We start from the raw sequence: 13183 nt of genomic DNA on the forward strand, positions 1-13183 counted from the left end.
CATGGCCTTCTCCTGCAATCAGTCAAGGCAAGCTCAGGATGTAGGAGCTGCTGGAACTCTAGACTGCTTTCAAAGTGGCAGAACGAGGAAGACAGAGCAAAATCTTCTCTCTGCTGGTTTACTTCCCAAATGACTCCAGTGGACAATGTGGGGCCAAGCTGAAACCTGAATCCTGGAACTCCATCTGGGTTTCCCACATGAGTACAGGGGCCCGAGCACTTGGGCCATCCTCTGCAGCTTTCCAGGATGCATTAACAGAAAACTGCATTAGAAGTGGAACAGTGGGGACTTGAACTGGTGTCCTTATAGGATGCAGGCACTTCAAACAGAGGCTTAGCTCACTACACCACAATACTGGCCCCACACAAGGACCCGTCTTACTTGGTTTCTTTGATTTCTGTGGATTCAGAAACTTGGGAGTCAACGAGTCTAGTGGTCTCAACCATCTGGGTCATGGGTCCAGTAAAAATACTGGTGCCTCCTTAAGAATAGGAGCATGAAGTGTATGAGGCAAACTTTGTATAAGGGCCTGGGAGCGCTGTACTCCTGGTATGCTCCCTCCAAGCCCCCCATGTGAACCAAAAAGCAAGGAAACATGGCAGCCCAGAGAGGCCCAGGTGACTCACACTGCCGTCATTATTGACATGACCAGGATTTGAACTCAGATCTCCCAACCCTGTGGCCATTCCAGGAGAGACAAGCTGGGCGTGGCAACACTGCCTGAGTCCAGAGCCTTGGTTGTTGATGCCCAGGGGCCGAGAGACCGGTGTGATGCACAGGGCTCTTGTGTGCCTGGGTTTCCGGTTTCTCCAGCTGAAGTTGGGGTGAGGCTAACAGGACCTCCTAGAAATGCCCTTCACCATTACACCGTGTGTTTTCAAAGTCATTGTCCTCTAGGACTGACCGCTCAAGGTGGAGGAGGTCCAGGAGTTGCTTTCTCAGGAAGTAATCCTCAAGTTCAACCAAGCAAATGACCTCTGTCCTTCAGACACTAGAGCAAAAAAAGAGCAGGAGAAAGGGGGCCGAGGCAGGAGTTGGTGGTTTAGGAAAAGGGATGGAAACTTGGAGACAAATGGAAGAGATGGCAGGGTGAGGGAGGAGCTGCTGCCCAGCGGGGAGCCGGGTCCGGGGCCCCTGTCCTTGGGGCCAGCACTGGTTGGGAGGTGCAGGGGGACTTCCTGGTGGTGTCCGGTCTCTGAAGGGAAAACTTAATAGCCCTTCCCCCTCTTCCTCCTTCCCTTCCTCCCTCCGGGGTGTTGTGGGCTGGGCAACCACTCCAACTTTCAGTTTTGTTTTCTGTAGAAAGGAAACCTAATCAGGAGACTCAAGAGACGCTAGCATGGAGAGCATGGAGGGCACGGAGGGCAATGTGCAGGTGTGCAGGAACTGGTAAGCAGGCACTTTCTCTCGCAAGGGACCCCGGCTGGCTGGGGGCAAAGGGGCAAAGGTGGCTCAGGGCTGCTTCTATGCAGAGCAGGGCAGGACCAGTCCTGCCAGAACGCCCAAGAAGGCTGTGGGAAGGGACAAGAAGCTGCTGGGGCAGGAAGGCACAGGCTTCCCTATCCCTGAATAAGGCTGGATGGCATGGCTTTCACTGCATGTCCTCCTCCTGCATCCTGTAGACCTTCTGGGTCAGCCCAAAGTTCAACAGTGAAGCTGAGGGTCCCTCCGTATCAGATCCTGAGCGCTGGCTTAGGGCTCTCCTGAATACTGGCTTGCAGCTTTAAAAACCTCCTTGAGCTCTCCATACTGATCTCTAGAAGGAAGAAAGGGGTCCCCGGAGATTTTCCAGGACCACTTCTACCCTCCCTGTAGGGTGGAGTGGGAGGATTGACTGCACCTGTAACCCAGGGGCACCTGGTCTAGGAACAGCTCTACTCTCCAAGCATCCTAGCTGGGACAGGGACCCGGGGAAGGCTTTCCTGGGCAGCTTTGCTCTGAACACAGCCTGCTGATCTTCTGGGTATTGAACAGGCTCTGGAAGGATAGCGGAAGGGCCAGGCCAGGAAGAACAGAGAAGAAAGAAGAAAGGAAAGTGAAGCCACCCGCCAGCCTGTATCTGCCTGGGCAGTGCAACTGCCGCCAGCCTGTTGAGCGAGTTACCACTTCTCTCCATGGCATGCCCTGCATGCCAGGGAAGGGGGTTTGGCTGGGCTCTGCTCTGTGATCCCAGGGCCCTTAAGGCTGCAAGCTATTAAATAGCCTTCCTCCCAGGCTGCCATCAGCAAGGACACAGGAATGAATGTTAGCCCAGGCAGGGGAGACTCTGAAGGCTTGCTTCCCTGGGGCCCCTCCGAAGGTTCTCAGAGACCCGGACAGCCCTTGCTGTGAGGATTCTGCAAGTCATCAGGGTTATTACCAAAACCCTGAGCATGGCCGGACTGGAGTCTTCACTGGTAGGGGTGAAGCAGGGGTGTCACAAAGCAAAGGAACAAAAGCAGCACAAAATAGAAAAGAATGTGACAATCTGATTTGTTTGTTTTGTTTTTGTTGTTTTTTGTTTTTTAAAAAAAGCAACTTTACTATCCTGGGAGACAGCAGGGGACGGCTCGTACCTGAATTCCTGTTATCCATGTGGGAGACTGGGATTGGGTTCTGGGTGTACGGGGGTAGGGGTGGGGCTGAGGGGACAATGAATCAGCAGATAGAATCTCTCTCTCATACAAAATTGCCTTGTATAAACCATCCCACAGTCATTACCCGCAAAAGTCACCTTTATAAGCGCCCCTTCCACCTGCAAGGACTCTGCACAGCATCCCCATCCTTAAATGCCATGATGCTCTAACTCAGACCTACACCGGCAAAGCTGGGTTGGGGACCTCATCCACATGCCTGTGGTGTAGAGGGTCTCTGACAGCTGGTCCAGGTGTGAAATCAGACCTGCTGGAATTCTGGATTCCACACCCAAACCTGTGGCACTTTCCTCTGCTCCTGCAGCAAAAGAAGCGTGGCCTCCGCCCAGTTCATCACCCACGAGGCTCACTGCCAGCGATTCCTGGTTCTCTGCCCACAGTGTGAGGAGCCCGTGCCTCGCACAAAGATGCCGGAGCATCTCCAGGAACACCAGCAGGTGAGGAGGTGGTGGGATGGGGCTTGGGGGATTGTGACAGGTATCTGGCCCTCCCTGTAGCCATGGCTTGCCATTCAGCACTTGCCTGTGACAAGGACAATTTCTTACCTCCAGTTCTTTGCCTATAGACACAGAGGTGTGACCAGGGCAATGCATCCCTGGGTCAGAAAGGGCCACCTGTTCTTTGGAGACTCATGAGGAGGGAGGTTTGGCAGAAGCGCCCCTACTGGCTTCCAGATCCTGCTCTCCACATCCATCCCTTCTGGGGCCCCCATCTGTCTTTCTGGAATCCTCAAGCTCACACATCTACTTTTTCTCTTCTTTTTTTATTATTATTATCATTTTATGACACAGTTCTATAGGCCCTGAGATTTCTCTTACTCCCTCCTCACACCCCCCCCACTGAGTTCCCCTATATTATTACTATAGTATAGATTTTCATAAAAATCACATGTCCATCATTGCGGGCATGGACAATGGCAGAGAGTCCAGCATCCTATTGTCAAGATATAATTAGCAGTTTCATTGGGAGTCCATCTTTGATCTGGAAGTAGAGATGCATATTGCATTGTATCCTCACATCTGGATATGATAGTCTCCATTACACAGTTACTGTACATCCCCTTAAATGAAAAGCTACAAAATATAATCAACAACAGGAAGAAAAAAAGAAACTAAAAACGCCATGAAGTTAAATAACATGCTACTGAATGATGCAGAAGAAATGAGAAAGAAAGTCTTGAGGAAAATGATGCTACTGTATGATCTACAAGTCAGTGAAGAATTTAATGAGAAAGTGTTTTGAAGAGATTAAACTAAAAAAGCTCATAATAGGTGAGAGAGTTTCTGCTGACCTTTGTTGGTGAGATATGTCTCCTGTAGGTGACAAATGGGTTTTGTTTTTTAATCCAGTCTACTAATCTATATTTGATTGATGAGTTTAAGCCATTTAATTTCAGAGTTAATACGAATGAGTGGTGATTTCGTCCTGTCATTTTAGCAATGGGTTGTTCACTGATTTAGTCTTCTGTTGCTATTTTACTGGGATGTTCTTCACATTTGCCTTTGGTTTGGGTGGGTGCTATTCCTGTTCTTTGTCAAGAGAATATCTTTAAGTATCCTTTGTAGGGCAGGTTTGGAAGAGGCATATGTTTTAAATTTTTCTTGACTGTGGAAGAATTTCATTTTATTTTCAAAGACAAAGGAAAGTTTTGCTGAGTGTGTTATCCTGGGCCTACAATTTTTTGCTTTTAGAATCTGGAATATGTTGCTCCATTCTCTCTATTTTGGATACTCTACACTGTACCTTGAATGTGTTCCACTGTATTCTTAATTTCTGAAATATCAGCTTTCATTTGATTCATTTCTTGTGTGACATATTCTTTAAATCCCTTGAACTCCTTTATTATGTGCTTCTTACGGTTGATAAGAAGCTTTATAACAAGTGTTTTGAATTTTCTCGATGTCTTCCTCAGTGAACTCTGAGGTTGGCAAAGGTTTAGCTCCTGTGCAGGGGAGTCCTTAGTAATATTCATTGTGCCTCTGTCTCTTCTTTTGCTCTTGGACCTATTTTGACCCATATAATGCCAAAGTCGGTATCACCTTCTCTGTGGGACCAGTACAACGCACTGAGCTCAATGAGCTCGTTCCCAGCTCAACACATGTATAGCTCACTGTTGTCCCTGCAGTCAAAGCCTTTACCAAACTGTACAAAATGGTGCCTGATGAGCCACTACTAGAGTTCTTGATCTGCTTGCCGTCAGGTCTGAGGGCTCTCCAGACCTGTCTTGGGTGGAACTTGTAGGGTGTCATGTTGTTGCAGTTCACTGAGGCAGAAATGAATTCATTCCCGGCTCTGTGCATGCACAGTCCTGTCCCATAGCCTTTATCTCCCTACACAAAATTGTGCTCAATTTAGCTCTAGGGGGCAGACGGGGCTGTGAAATCCACCCTGTTCCCACACTGCCCATCTAGGACCTGCCAATCTGCCTGCTCCTGGTCAAATCAAGCAGACTAGCAGGATCAATAGTTCTTTGTCTGGGTTCACTTTTTGAGTTCCCGGTGAACACCCCTTCCCACCTTGTTGCTGGTGGAGTTTCAGCTACTGGTGCAGTTCAGACCGCCACTCAATGAATACTGCTGGGGTAGGGTCACTGCAGTACCACACTATTATGTCTGCTGCTTTCCTGTGTCTGTCAGTCTCCAGGTACCCCTCTGCTGTCATTCTGTCCTATTTCCTGCAGTATGCCCTCTCTGCTTTATACTGGCTAATGTTTTTCCATCTGGTTAAATGTGTCCTTACTCTATTCTGCCATCTTAATTCTCCTATCTACTTGTTATTTTTTTTTTAAGATTTATTTTATGGGCACAGCATGGTAGCATAGTGGCAAAAGTCTTCACCTTGCACGTGCTGGCATCCTATATGGGATTTGATTTGTGTCCCAGCAACCCTGCTTCCCATCCAGCTCCGTGCTTGTGGCCTGGGAAAGCAGCGAAGGATTGCCCAAAGCCTTGGGGCCCTGTACCCATGTGGGAGACCTAAAAGAAGCTCCAGGCTCCTGGCTTCGGACTGGCTCAACTTTGGCCATTGTGGCCATTTGGGGATTGAATCAATGGACAGAAGATCTTTCTCCCTGTATCTCCTCCTCTGTATATCTGATTTTCCAATAAAAATAGATCTTAAAAAAATATTTTATTTGAAAGACAGAGAGAGAAAAGGAGGGAAGGAGAGAGAAAAAAATAGGGAGAAGATCTTCCATCTGCTCGCTTACTTCCCCAAATTCCTGCAATGGCTGAGGCTGGGCCAAGCTGAAACCTGTAGCCTGGAACTCCATCCAGGTCTCCCATGTGGGTGCAGGGGCCTTAGTACTTGGGCCATCCTCTGCCAGCTTCCCAGGCACACTAGCATGGAGCTGGATTGGAAGTAGAGCCGCTGGTACTGGACCTGGCATGTGGCTTAACCCTCTACACCACAATACCTGCTCCCATTTCAACTCAGTCTGACCCAGCAAGCACTTCTAGAGCACAAGGCTGGGTGCTGGAGGGAGACCTTGCTCCCTACTATCTAAGAGCTCATGGATACAAAACTGGAGCTTCAGGAGCTCAGACAGAGGTGAGAGAGGTCATGGGTACTTGTCTCTCAAATACAATAAAAGCTCCTAAGAAGTGAGTGGGCAGTTGGCACAGCAGCAAAGACACTGCTTGGGATGGCTGCAGCCCATACTGGAGTGCCAAGGGATAGAGTCCACGTTGGCTTAAGTCAGTTGTGCCACAGGTCAGCAGACTGTTAGAATTGTTGGAGGCGAGTCCCTCTATGATTTCTCATAGACACCAACTAGGCCACCTTGGGGGAAGGAGAGTGAGAAGAGAGGCCAAATCTGAAGGTGCTACTCTTTCCTTGCTCAGGTGGGCCTGGAGAGCAGTGAGAACCCGCCTCCCACAGTGCCACACGTACCCCACAGGTGCACCTGCCCCGACACTGTTCAGAAAAGCTTTCCACAGTCCCTGTGCCCAAGGGAGCTCATCTTTCCCTAAGACAGTGGCCTCTCACCACACACGCATTCTAGCCTTGCCCCCTGCTTCCTCTAATCAGCTTCCATTTCCTTCCCATGACCTTCTGCCCCCACACCACCAACACACAGGCTGAGGAGTGCCCAGAACAGCCCGACAAGTCCCAGGAGCAGCTCGTGGAATGTGAGTTCTGTGAGCTGGCTGTGCAACTCAGCAAGCTGCAGACGCATGAGTACCATTGTGGGGCCCGGACTGAGTGCTGCCCGAACTGTGGCCAGTTTGTCATGCTCTCTGTGCTGGCCCAGCACAAAGGCACCTGTCGGAGCACACCGGCTCTCAGTCCCAGGAAAGGTAGGCTGTTTGGGTTGGGAGGAAGAGAGGCTTCTCTCGTGGGGTGGGAATGGAGGGATGGGAGGAGGGGAACTGCAGGTATATTGCAGATGTCTTAGTGTATCGGGATATCCCTGTTATAACCATCCTCTAGAATCACCTTCTTATATGTCCATTCTGGCTTTCAAATGACTAGTCCAAGGTGACTCAGAAGCCAGTGAGTAAGGAAGCCACAGAGAAGCCTAAAAGATGAGAAACCTTTTTCATTCTTTGAGCTCCCCTGCCACATTCACAGCCTGACATGACACACTAGCATGCATCCTTCAGCAGATAACAAACCTGGCCAGAATATGCACTCAAGACTTGTTTCAGTCTGACCTATGACTGGACCAGATCTAGAGCTTTTGCCACCATCAACAGTGGACAGAAGGGAGCCAGCTGGAGCTCCTGGTCTCCCTGGTGCCATCTCAGGCTCACTTGACCTGGTTATCTCATCATGAGGGTAGGTTCACTTGGGGACACAGCCGTTTCTGGAGCAGATGTTCAGTTGATATCACTGGTTGTTTGGGTGGCCTAGAGGCAGCCTGAAACTCCTTGGAGGGTCATCTTTCCTGGTAACAATCTACACAAGGTCAGATGTGCCCATTGAAATATTGGTAAGTGTGAGACTCGTGAACGTAGCCTTCCTTTCAGGATGACTGGATTTCAGCATAACCAGCAGACTGCCACATAGTTACACCTCCAATACAAGCAACAAAAATTTGCACTGTTAACACCATGTTTGATGATGGAGTTTGCGAAGAGGTAGCATGAGAGAGACTAGTTACACTACATTTATGTCTATCATTGCAGCTCACTCATCTGCTTAGAGACAAGTACTGCTCCAGGAAGACGTCTCCCAGCTAGGGCTGCGTGCAGCCGTGCCTGCATGTCACATCCATGGCCGTTAGGGAACTGGGTGACTCAGCCACAGTTTGTATGGCTGAGGATGGTAGAGTAGGCCAGGAGAATCAAGGCCAGGCATGCCTGGGATAGTTCAGGTTTGTGGGTACAGGTCACGCAGGCAGGTATCAGAGAGCTGAGCTAACCATTGTCAAGGGCATTCATTTGTGGTGTTGTGTCTGTGCTTATTCAGGGGAGAAAAATTCAGCTCCTCAGAGAACAACCTGCTGTGATGGCTGCAACCAAATGATTCCAGAGAATAATTACTTGCACCATCTGGTAAGTAACAATTAGTCATTTTCTAATGGTACCAATAACTAGTTCATATTCCCAAAAAGTGTGCTAGGAAAGATGCATTCAGTGTACAATTCTATAAAAGCATGGATATCAGAGTTTCCCATATTGAACTCTATCCAGAAAGAGACTTCAGTGACTTGTCATAGGCTAATTCAGCTTCTGTAATTGGTCTGTATTTGTGCCCAGTCTTTCAAGGTGCTTCCTTGACCACTCCTGGTGTCCCTGGTCTCCTCTGGCCTCTCCCACCTTCAAATCCTGGATCTTGTAATATGATACCCAGTTGGAATAAGACAGAGGCCTGTCTCCCTGTTTTCTGTTCCCTAAGGAAGTCTTTCCTAATAGACTCTGAGCTCTTTGGCCAAAATAAATTTTTTTCATTTCCCTGATATCAGGGTTGCGCATAAAAAGGGGACTCTGGAAGTGTAATAGTGAAGCTGATTGACTTTTCCTGGGAGCCCTCAACCCTCTTCACTTTTCTTCAACCTTCAGTTCAAAGGACTATTTCATATCAGAATTAACGGGACCTTAGAAATGATCCAGGTCTTTGCTCTGTTAAGTCATTGTGTTAAGATACATATAAACATTATCATTCATGAGCTTGAGCATATGCATGGAATTGTGCAACTGAGTTCTAGAACATTTTTTGTCACCCTCATCCTGCCCTGCAAAAGAAACATCAAGTAGCTACTTCTACTTCCCCTTTTCCCACTGATCTGCTCTCTGTTTCTGTGGACCCACCAGTTATGATCATTTTAAAAAAATGGGATTGTGCAACATGTGGTCTTATAAGAATGGCTTTTCCTGCTCGGCATAGCATTTTCAAGGTTCATGCATGTTACAGCTGGAGCCCTTTGTTTCTTTTATGGCCTTTTTAAATGACCCTACTGTATTTTGTTTAAGCAGTCATCCAGTGATAAACACTTGTCTTGGTTCACCTTCCAGCTTCCTACGTAACCTCAATGTCTTGATCCCACACCCTGATATTAACAACTGTTCTTTTCTACCCTCTCTTTGGAACCTTCTATTGATCATACTTGTCCATTTCAACTGCACCTGTAACTGCTTTCTCCCCACCCCCCCCACACTATGATTTACTCTCTAGAAGTCCCAGACCTTTGCAGGGGAAGGAGGGTCCCACATCTGCAGGAACTTCTCTCTTATCAGAGTGCACAGATTTGAGATGGCGCCCAGATAACTAAAACTAAGCTCACATGCTTCACTCACATCTTACAACAGAGTGCTGACTGGGTGACATGGAAGAAACAGAAACTTGTATCTCACATCTCTGGGGGCCGAAAGTCCAGACAAGGTTCTGGCATTCGGTGTGCATTAGGATCTTGCCAATGCATCTTCATATAGCAGAACGGGAAAGGGTAAGCCAGCGGGTGCTGTACGAAGCCCCTGTCATAAAGCCCTTAATCTCCTTCACAGAGAAGCCCTCCCAGCTCAACTGCCTCCTAAAGACTCCACCCCTTGGTAGGCCCTGAATTTTTTTTTTAAGATTTTTTTCTTTTTTACTTTCATTTGAAATGCAGGTTTACAGAAAGAAGGAGAGAGAGAGAGAGAAATCTTCCATCCACTGGTTCATTCCCTGCAAATGGCTGCAATGGCTGGGTCTCCCACATGGGTGCAAGGGCCTAGGCCATCCTCTACAGTTTTCCCAGGCCATAAGCAAGGAGCTGGATGAGAAGTAAAGCCACAGGGATTTGAACTGGCATCCATATGGGATGCTGTTGCTGCAGGTGGAAAATTAGCCTGTTACCCCGCTGCATCAGCCCCAGCGCCTGAATTTTCAAGGAACCCATTCAAACCACAGCAGCCAGCCTGGCTTTTATTCCTGGAGCATGGGCTTTCTTACCTGCTTGGTAGGCTGACATGAACTTGAAGGACTTTTGTCCAGTCATCTTTTGCCCAGCATTCCTAGGTGTGTGTGTTGTGGGATGCTTGGAAGTGGTTTACTCTACTGTATTGTCCAACCATGAAGTCATTGTTAAACAAGATGCATTACTCCCAACTGCAGGATAAATGTGGTCCAAGCATTAAGTCAAAAAGTCTTCCTCCATCCCGCCCAAGTCAGGCGGCTGATCATCCATCTTCCAAGGCAAGGAGAGACGTCCGCCCAAAGTCAAAGCAAGTGAACGAATTGCCCCCTCCCACAAAAGGCTCAGCGCAGCAAGCAGCAAGAGGCAAAGCCAGAATCAGGGATCTGCCTTGGAAGTCGGAGCTCCAGGGCGGGGCTGCCTCCGCCACAGCGGACGACATGGCCTACGACATCCTCAGGAGGTGTTCTCAGTGTGGCATCCTTCTCCCCTTGCCAACCCTGACTCACCACCAGGTACCACGCCTCTGTTCTCGCCTTACCAATGCGATCCCTCTGGGCAGCGTCTGAAAGGCAGCGGCCCAGAGTTCCTTCCTGCCGCTTCGTTGCCCGTGTGTCCGAGTGCATGTGCATTCTCCTCCTCTAAGCTCTCTCTGCCTGCTGATTTACATCTGCTCCCAGAGGCGGGGTCGCCTTTGAAGGCAGAGCCAGATCTCTTGTCCCTGTCCTCCAGCTCCTAGCCCAGGCCCTGATACATGGCAAGCACTCCAAAGCTATTGAGTACATGAGTGAGGCAGACGGGGTCCAGTCTACCTTCCGAGGTAGAGACAGGACAGCAGTGACCACATGGACTGATGGACATCCTAAGTCAGCTGCTGCTAGCTCCTCTCTAGCAGATCAAAGTCAGCCACAAGTGGACCAGGGTCCTCTGACGGTTACCTTCCTCACGCCCTGACTTACACATCCTAAATTCTGTTCTAACTGTAGGAAACGGCACTGGAGGTAATGAGCTGCTGTGTGCTGCTTACCAGGCCAAACTCCTTGTGACTGTAATAGAATAGAATAGAATAGAATAGAATAGAATAGAATAGAATAGAATAGAATAGAATAGAATAGAATAGAATAGAATAGAATAGAATAGAACACAATATAAACAAAGGCCAGGGGCTTCATCCCCAAGTCACAGACAAGAAAACTGGCCAGTGAGGTTGAGCAGCTTTCTCAGGATTGTGTGATTAGAGATGCAGTTCTGTGATGTATGCACAGGGCTTCAAAGCTTAGGCTGTCGGCTGGAGACTTCACTTAAAAAAATGTATTTTTTTTCTTTATTTGATCATTTTCAAAACTGAAAAACACTGAATTGTTGCAATGACTTGATACAATACTACATAAAGGAGGACAAAAGTCCCCACCAACAGCTCCAGTCATTTCAACAGCCTCCTGGGCATTCTTACCAGCTTTTTACCTCTGCTCACACAAGCCTGAGCAAGTGTCACGAGCTTGTAATTGCTTTTCTCCCCCCAACATACGACCTGACTGTATGCACTACTCGGGTATCTACCATTTTTGAGTAATATTTGATAGGCACTGTTTTTCTAATTTTTTCAGGCATGTCTATAAGCACATGGTGGGCTCTTGAGCGGGCGGGTTCCTGCTGGCCACCCACAGTGTGGTCTGCCTCCTGCCACCCTTTGTTCCACCCTTATATAGCAGGGTTGCTAGATGTAGCAGCCAAAACTACAGGGCACTTCCAAATTTTAAAGCTATTTTTTAGTAGAAGTATGTCCCATATAATAGTTCTTTTTCTTTTAAGATTTGTTTATTTGAAGGACAGATTTACAGAGACAGAGAAAGAAACACTGAAAAAGAGAAACTCTTCCATCTATTGCTCATTCATCAAATGGCCACACAATACCCAGGGCTTGGCCAGGCTGAGGCCAGGAGCCTCTTGGGGTCTCCAATATGAGTGGCAAAGACCCTAGTACTTGGGCCATCTTCCACTGCTTTCCCGGGTGCAGGAGCAGAGAGCTGGATCAGAAGTGGTACAGCCAGGACACAAACCAGTACCCTTATGGGATGCTGGTATCATAGCTGGTGCCATACCTGGTAGCTTACTTACCTCACCATGAGACGCTGACCCCGGTTCTTTGTTTTTCTGATACTGGAATTTGACTGGGTATTCTTTTATTTATCACACAACTATTCATAGGGCCAGTGTTGTGGCACAGTGGGTTAAACAATGTCTACAATATTGGCATCCTATATAAGCATGGAATCAAGTCCCAGCTGCTCTGCTTCCTATCCAGCTCCCTTCTAATGGCCTGGGAAAGTAGTGCAAGGTGTTTCAACTCCTTGTGCTCCTGGACCGACACAGGGCCTCAGCTGAAGCTCCAGGCTCCTGGCTCTGACCTGGTCCAGTCCTGGTCATTACAGCCTGGGAATATACCAGAAGATGTAAGATCTCTCTGTCTCACACTCTCTTTCTAACACTACATAAACAAATCTTTGAAAGTAGCTAGACACAGTTGGAATCCTATGATACACATTTCTTTGCATCTTCATGTTAAGATTCCGCAATTCCTTTCCCACCGAAGACAAACAAAGCAGCTTTTTCTTTACCAGCCGTGAGAGAGTCTGCGGTGTGAGTGTTCTTTCATCCTCTCTCTGTTTCCTAGGGAAGATGGGCCTTTAGCCTTTCTGTCCATACCTCCCAGACGCTCCTGGCTGGGCCAGGGAGCACACAGGGGACGCTGGGCCTTTTCTGTATTACCCTGCTTCAGCCTATGGCACCTGCAGCTCAAGGCTCACACTTGAATGGGGGGATGGGAGTCAGACAGCAGCATTCAAAGAGATTCCAGAAATCCTCCAGCTTGATGTCTGATGCACCTTTTCTCATCCCTTCTTTTAGGAGAGATGCCTGCAGCTAGCCTCCTTGAAAGGAAGACAAGTGAGGAATCGCAGGTAGATGGGGAATGAGAAGCTAGCCCGGCTCTGGAAGCTTTCCTGCTGCTTTAATGGCCTGGGTTTCATTCTTGGGACTTCAGATGGTTTCAATTTAACTTCTGCTGAGCAGAGACCTTGCTGTGAACAAGACCTACAGCCACCCAGGAGAGAACAAAATGAGTGATGGGGTCAGGAGAACAGTGCTCACGCGCGCGTTAAGCACACCAGGACGCCTGGTCCCTGAATAATAAAATCTCTCCCCCTCCTAGAAA

The 13183-nt window shown here is 48.3% G+C and overlaps 1 protein-coding gene across 2 annotated transcripts; it reads left to right on the forward strand.

Annotated features, from left to right (window-relative positions):
• The first annotated feature begins 1286 nt into the window (after window positions 1-1286).
• XAF1 (XIAP associated factor 1) lies at window positions 1287-13183 on the forward strand. Of its 2 annotated transcripts, none has more exons than XM_041001182.1 (6): window positions 1287-1375; window positions 2938-3070; window positions 6712-6931; window positions 8046-8131; window positions 10170-10484; window positions 12877-13183. In XM_041001182.1, exons 1-6 carry the CDS (start codon window positions 1368-1370, stop codon window positions 12931-12933), a joined length of 819 nt encoding a protein of 272 aa, XP_040857116.1. In that variant the 5' UTR covers window positions 1287-1367; the 3' UTR covers window positions 12934-13183. The 2 variants fall into 2 exon arrangements, with proteins under 2 accessions (XP_040857116.1, XP_040857115.1); XM_041001181.1 differs by having other exon boundaries at window positions 1298-1389.

Source organism: Ochotona curzoniae, unplaced genomic scaffold, assembly GCF_017591425.1.
Source record: "Ochotona curzoniae isolate NIBS_2020 unplaced genomic scaffold, NIBS_Ocur_1.0 scaffold_2453, whole genome shotgun sequence".
Classification (NCBI taxonomy): Eukaryota; Metazoa; Chordata; class Mammalia; order Lagomorpha; family Ochotonidae; genus Ochotona; species Ochotona curzoniae.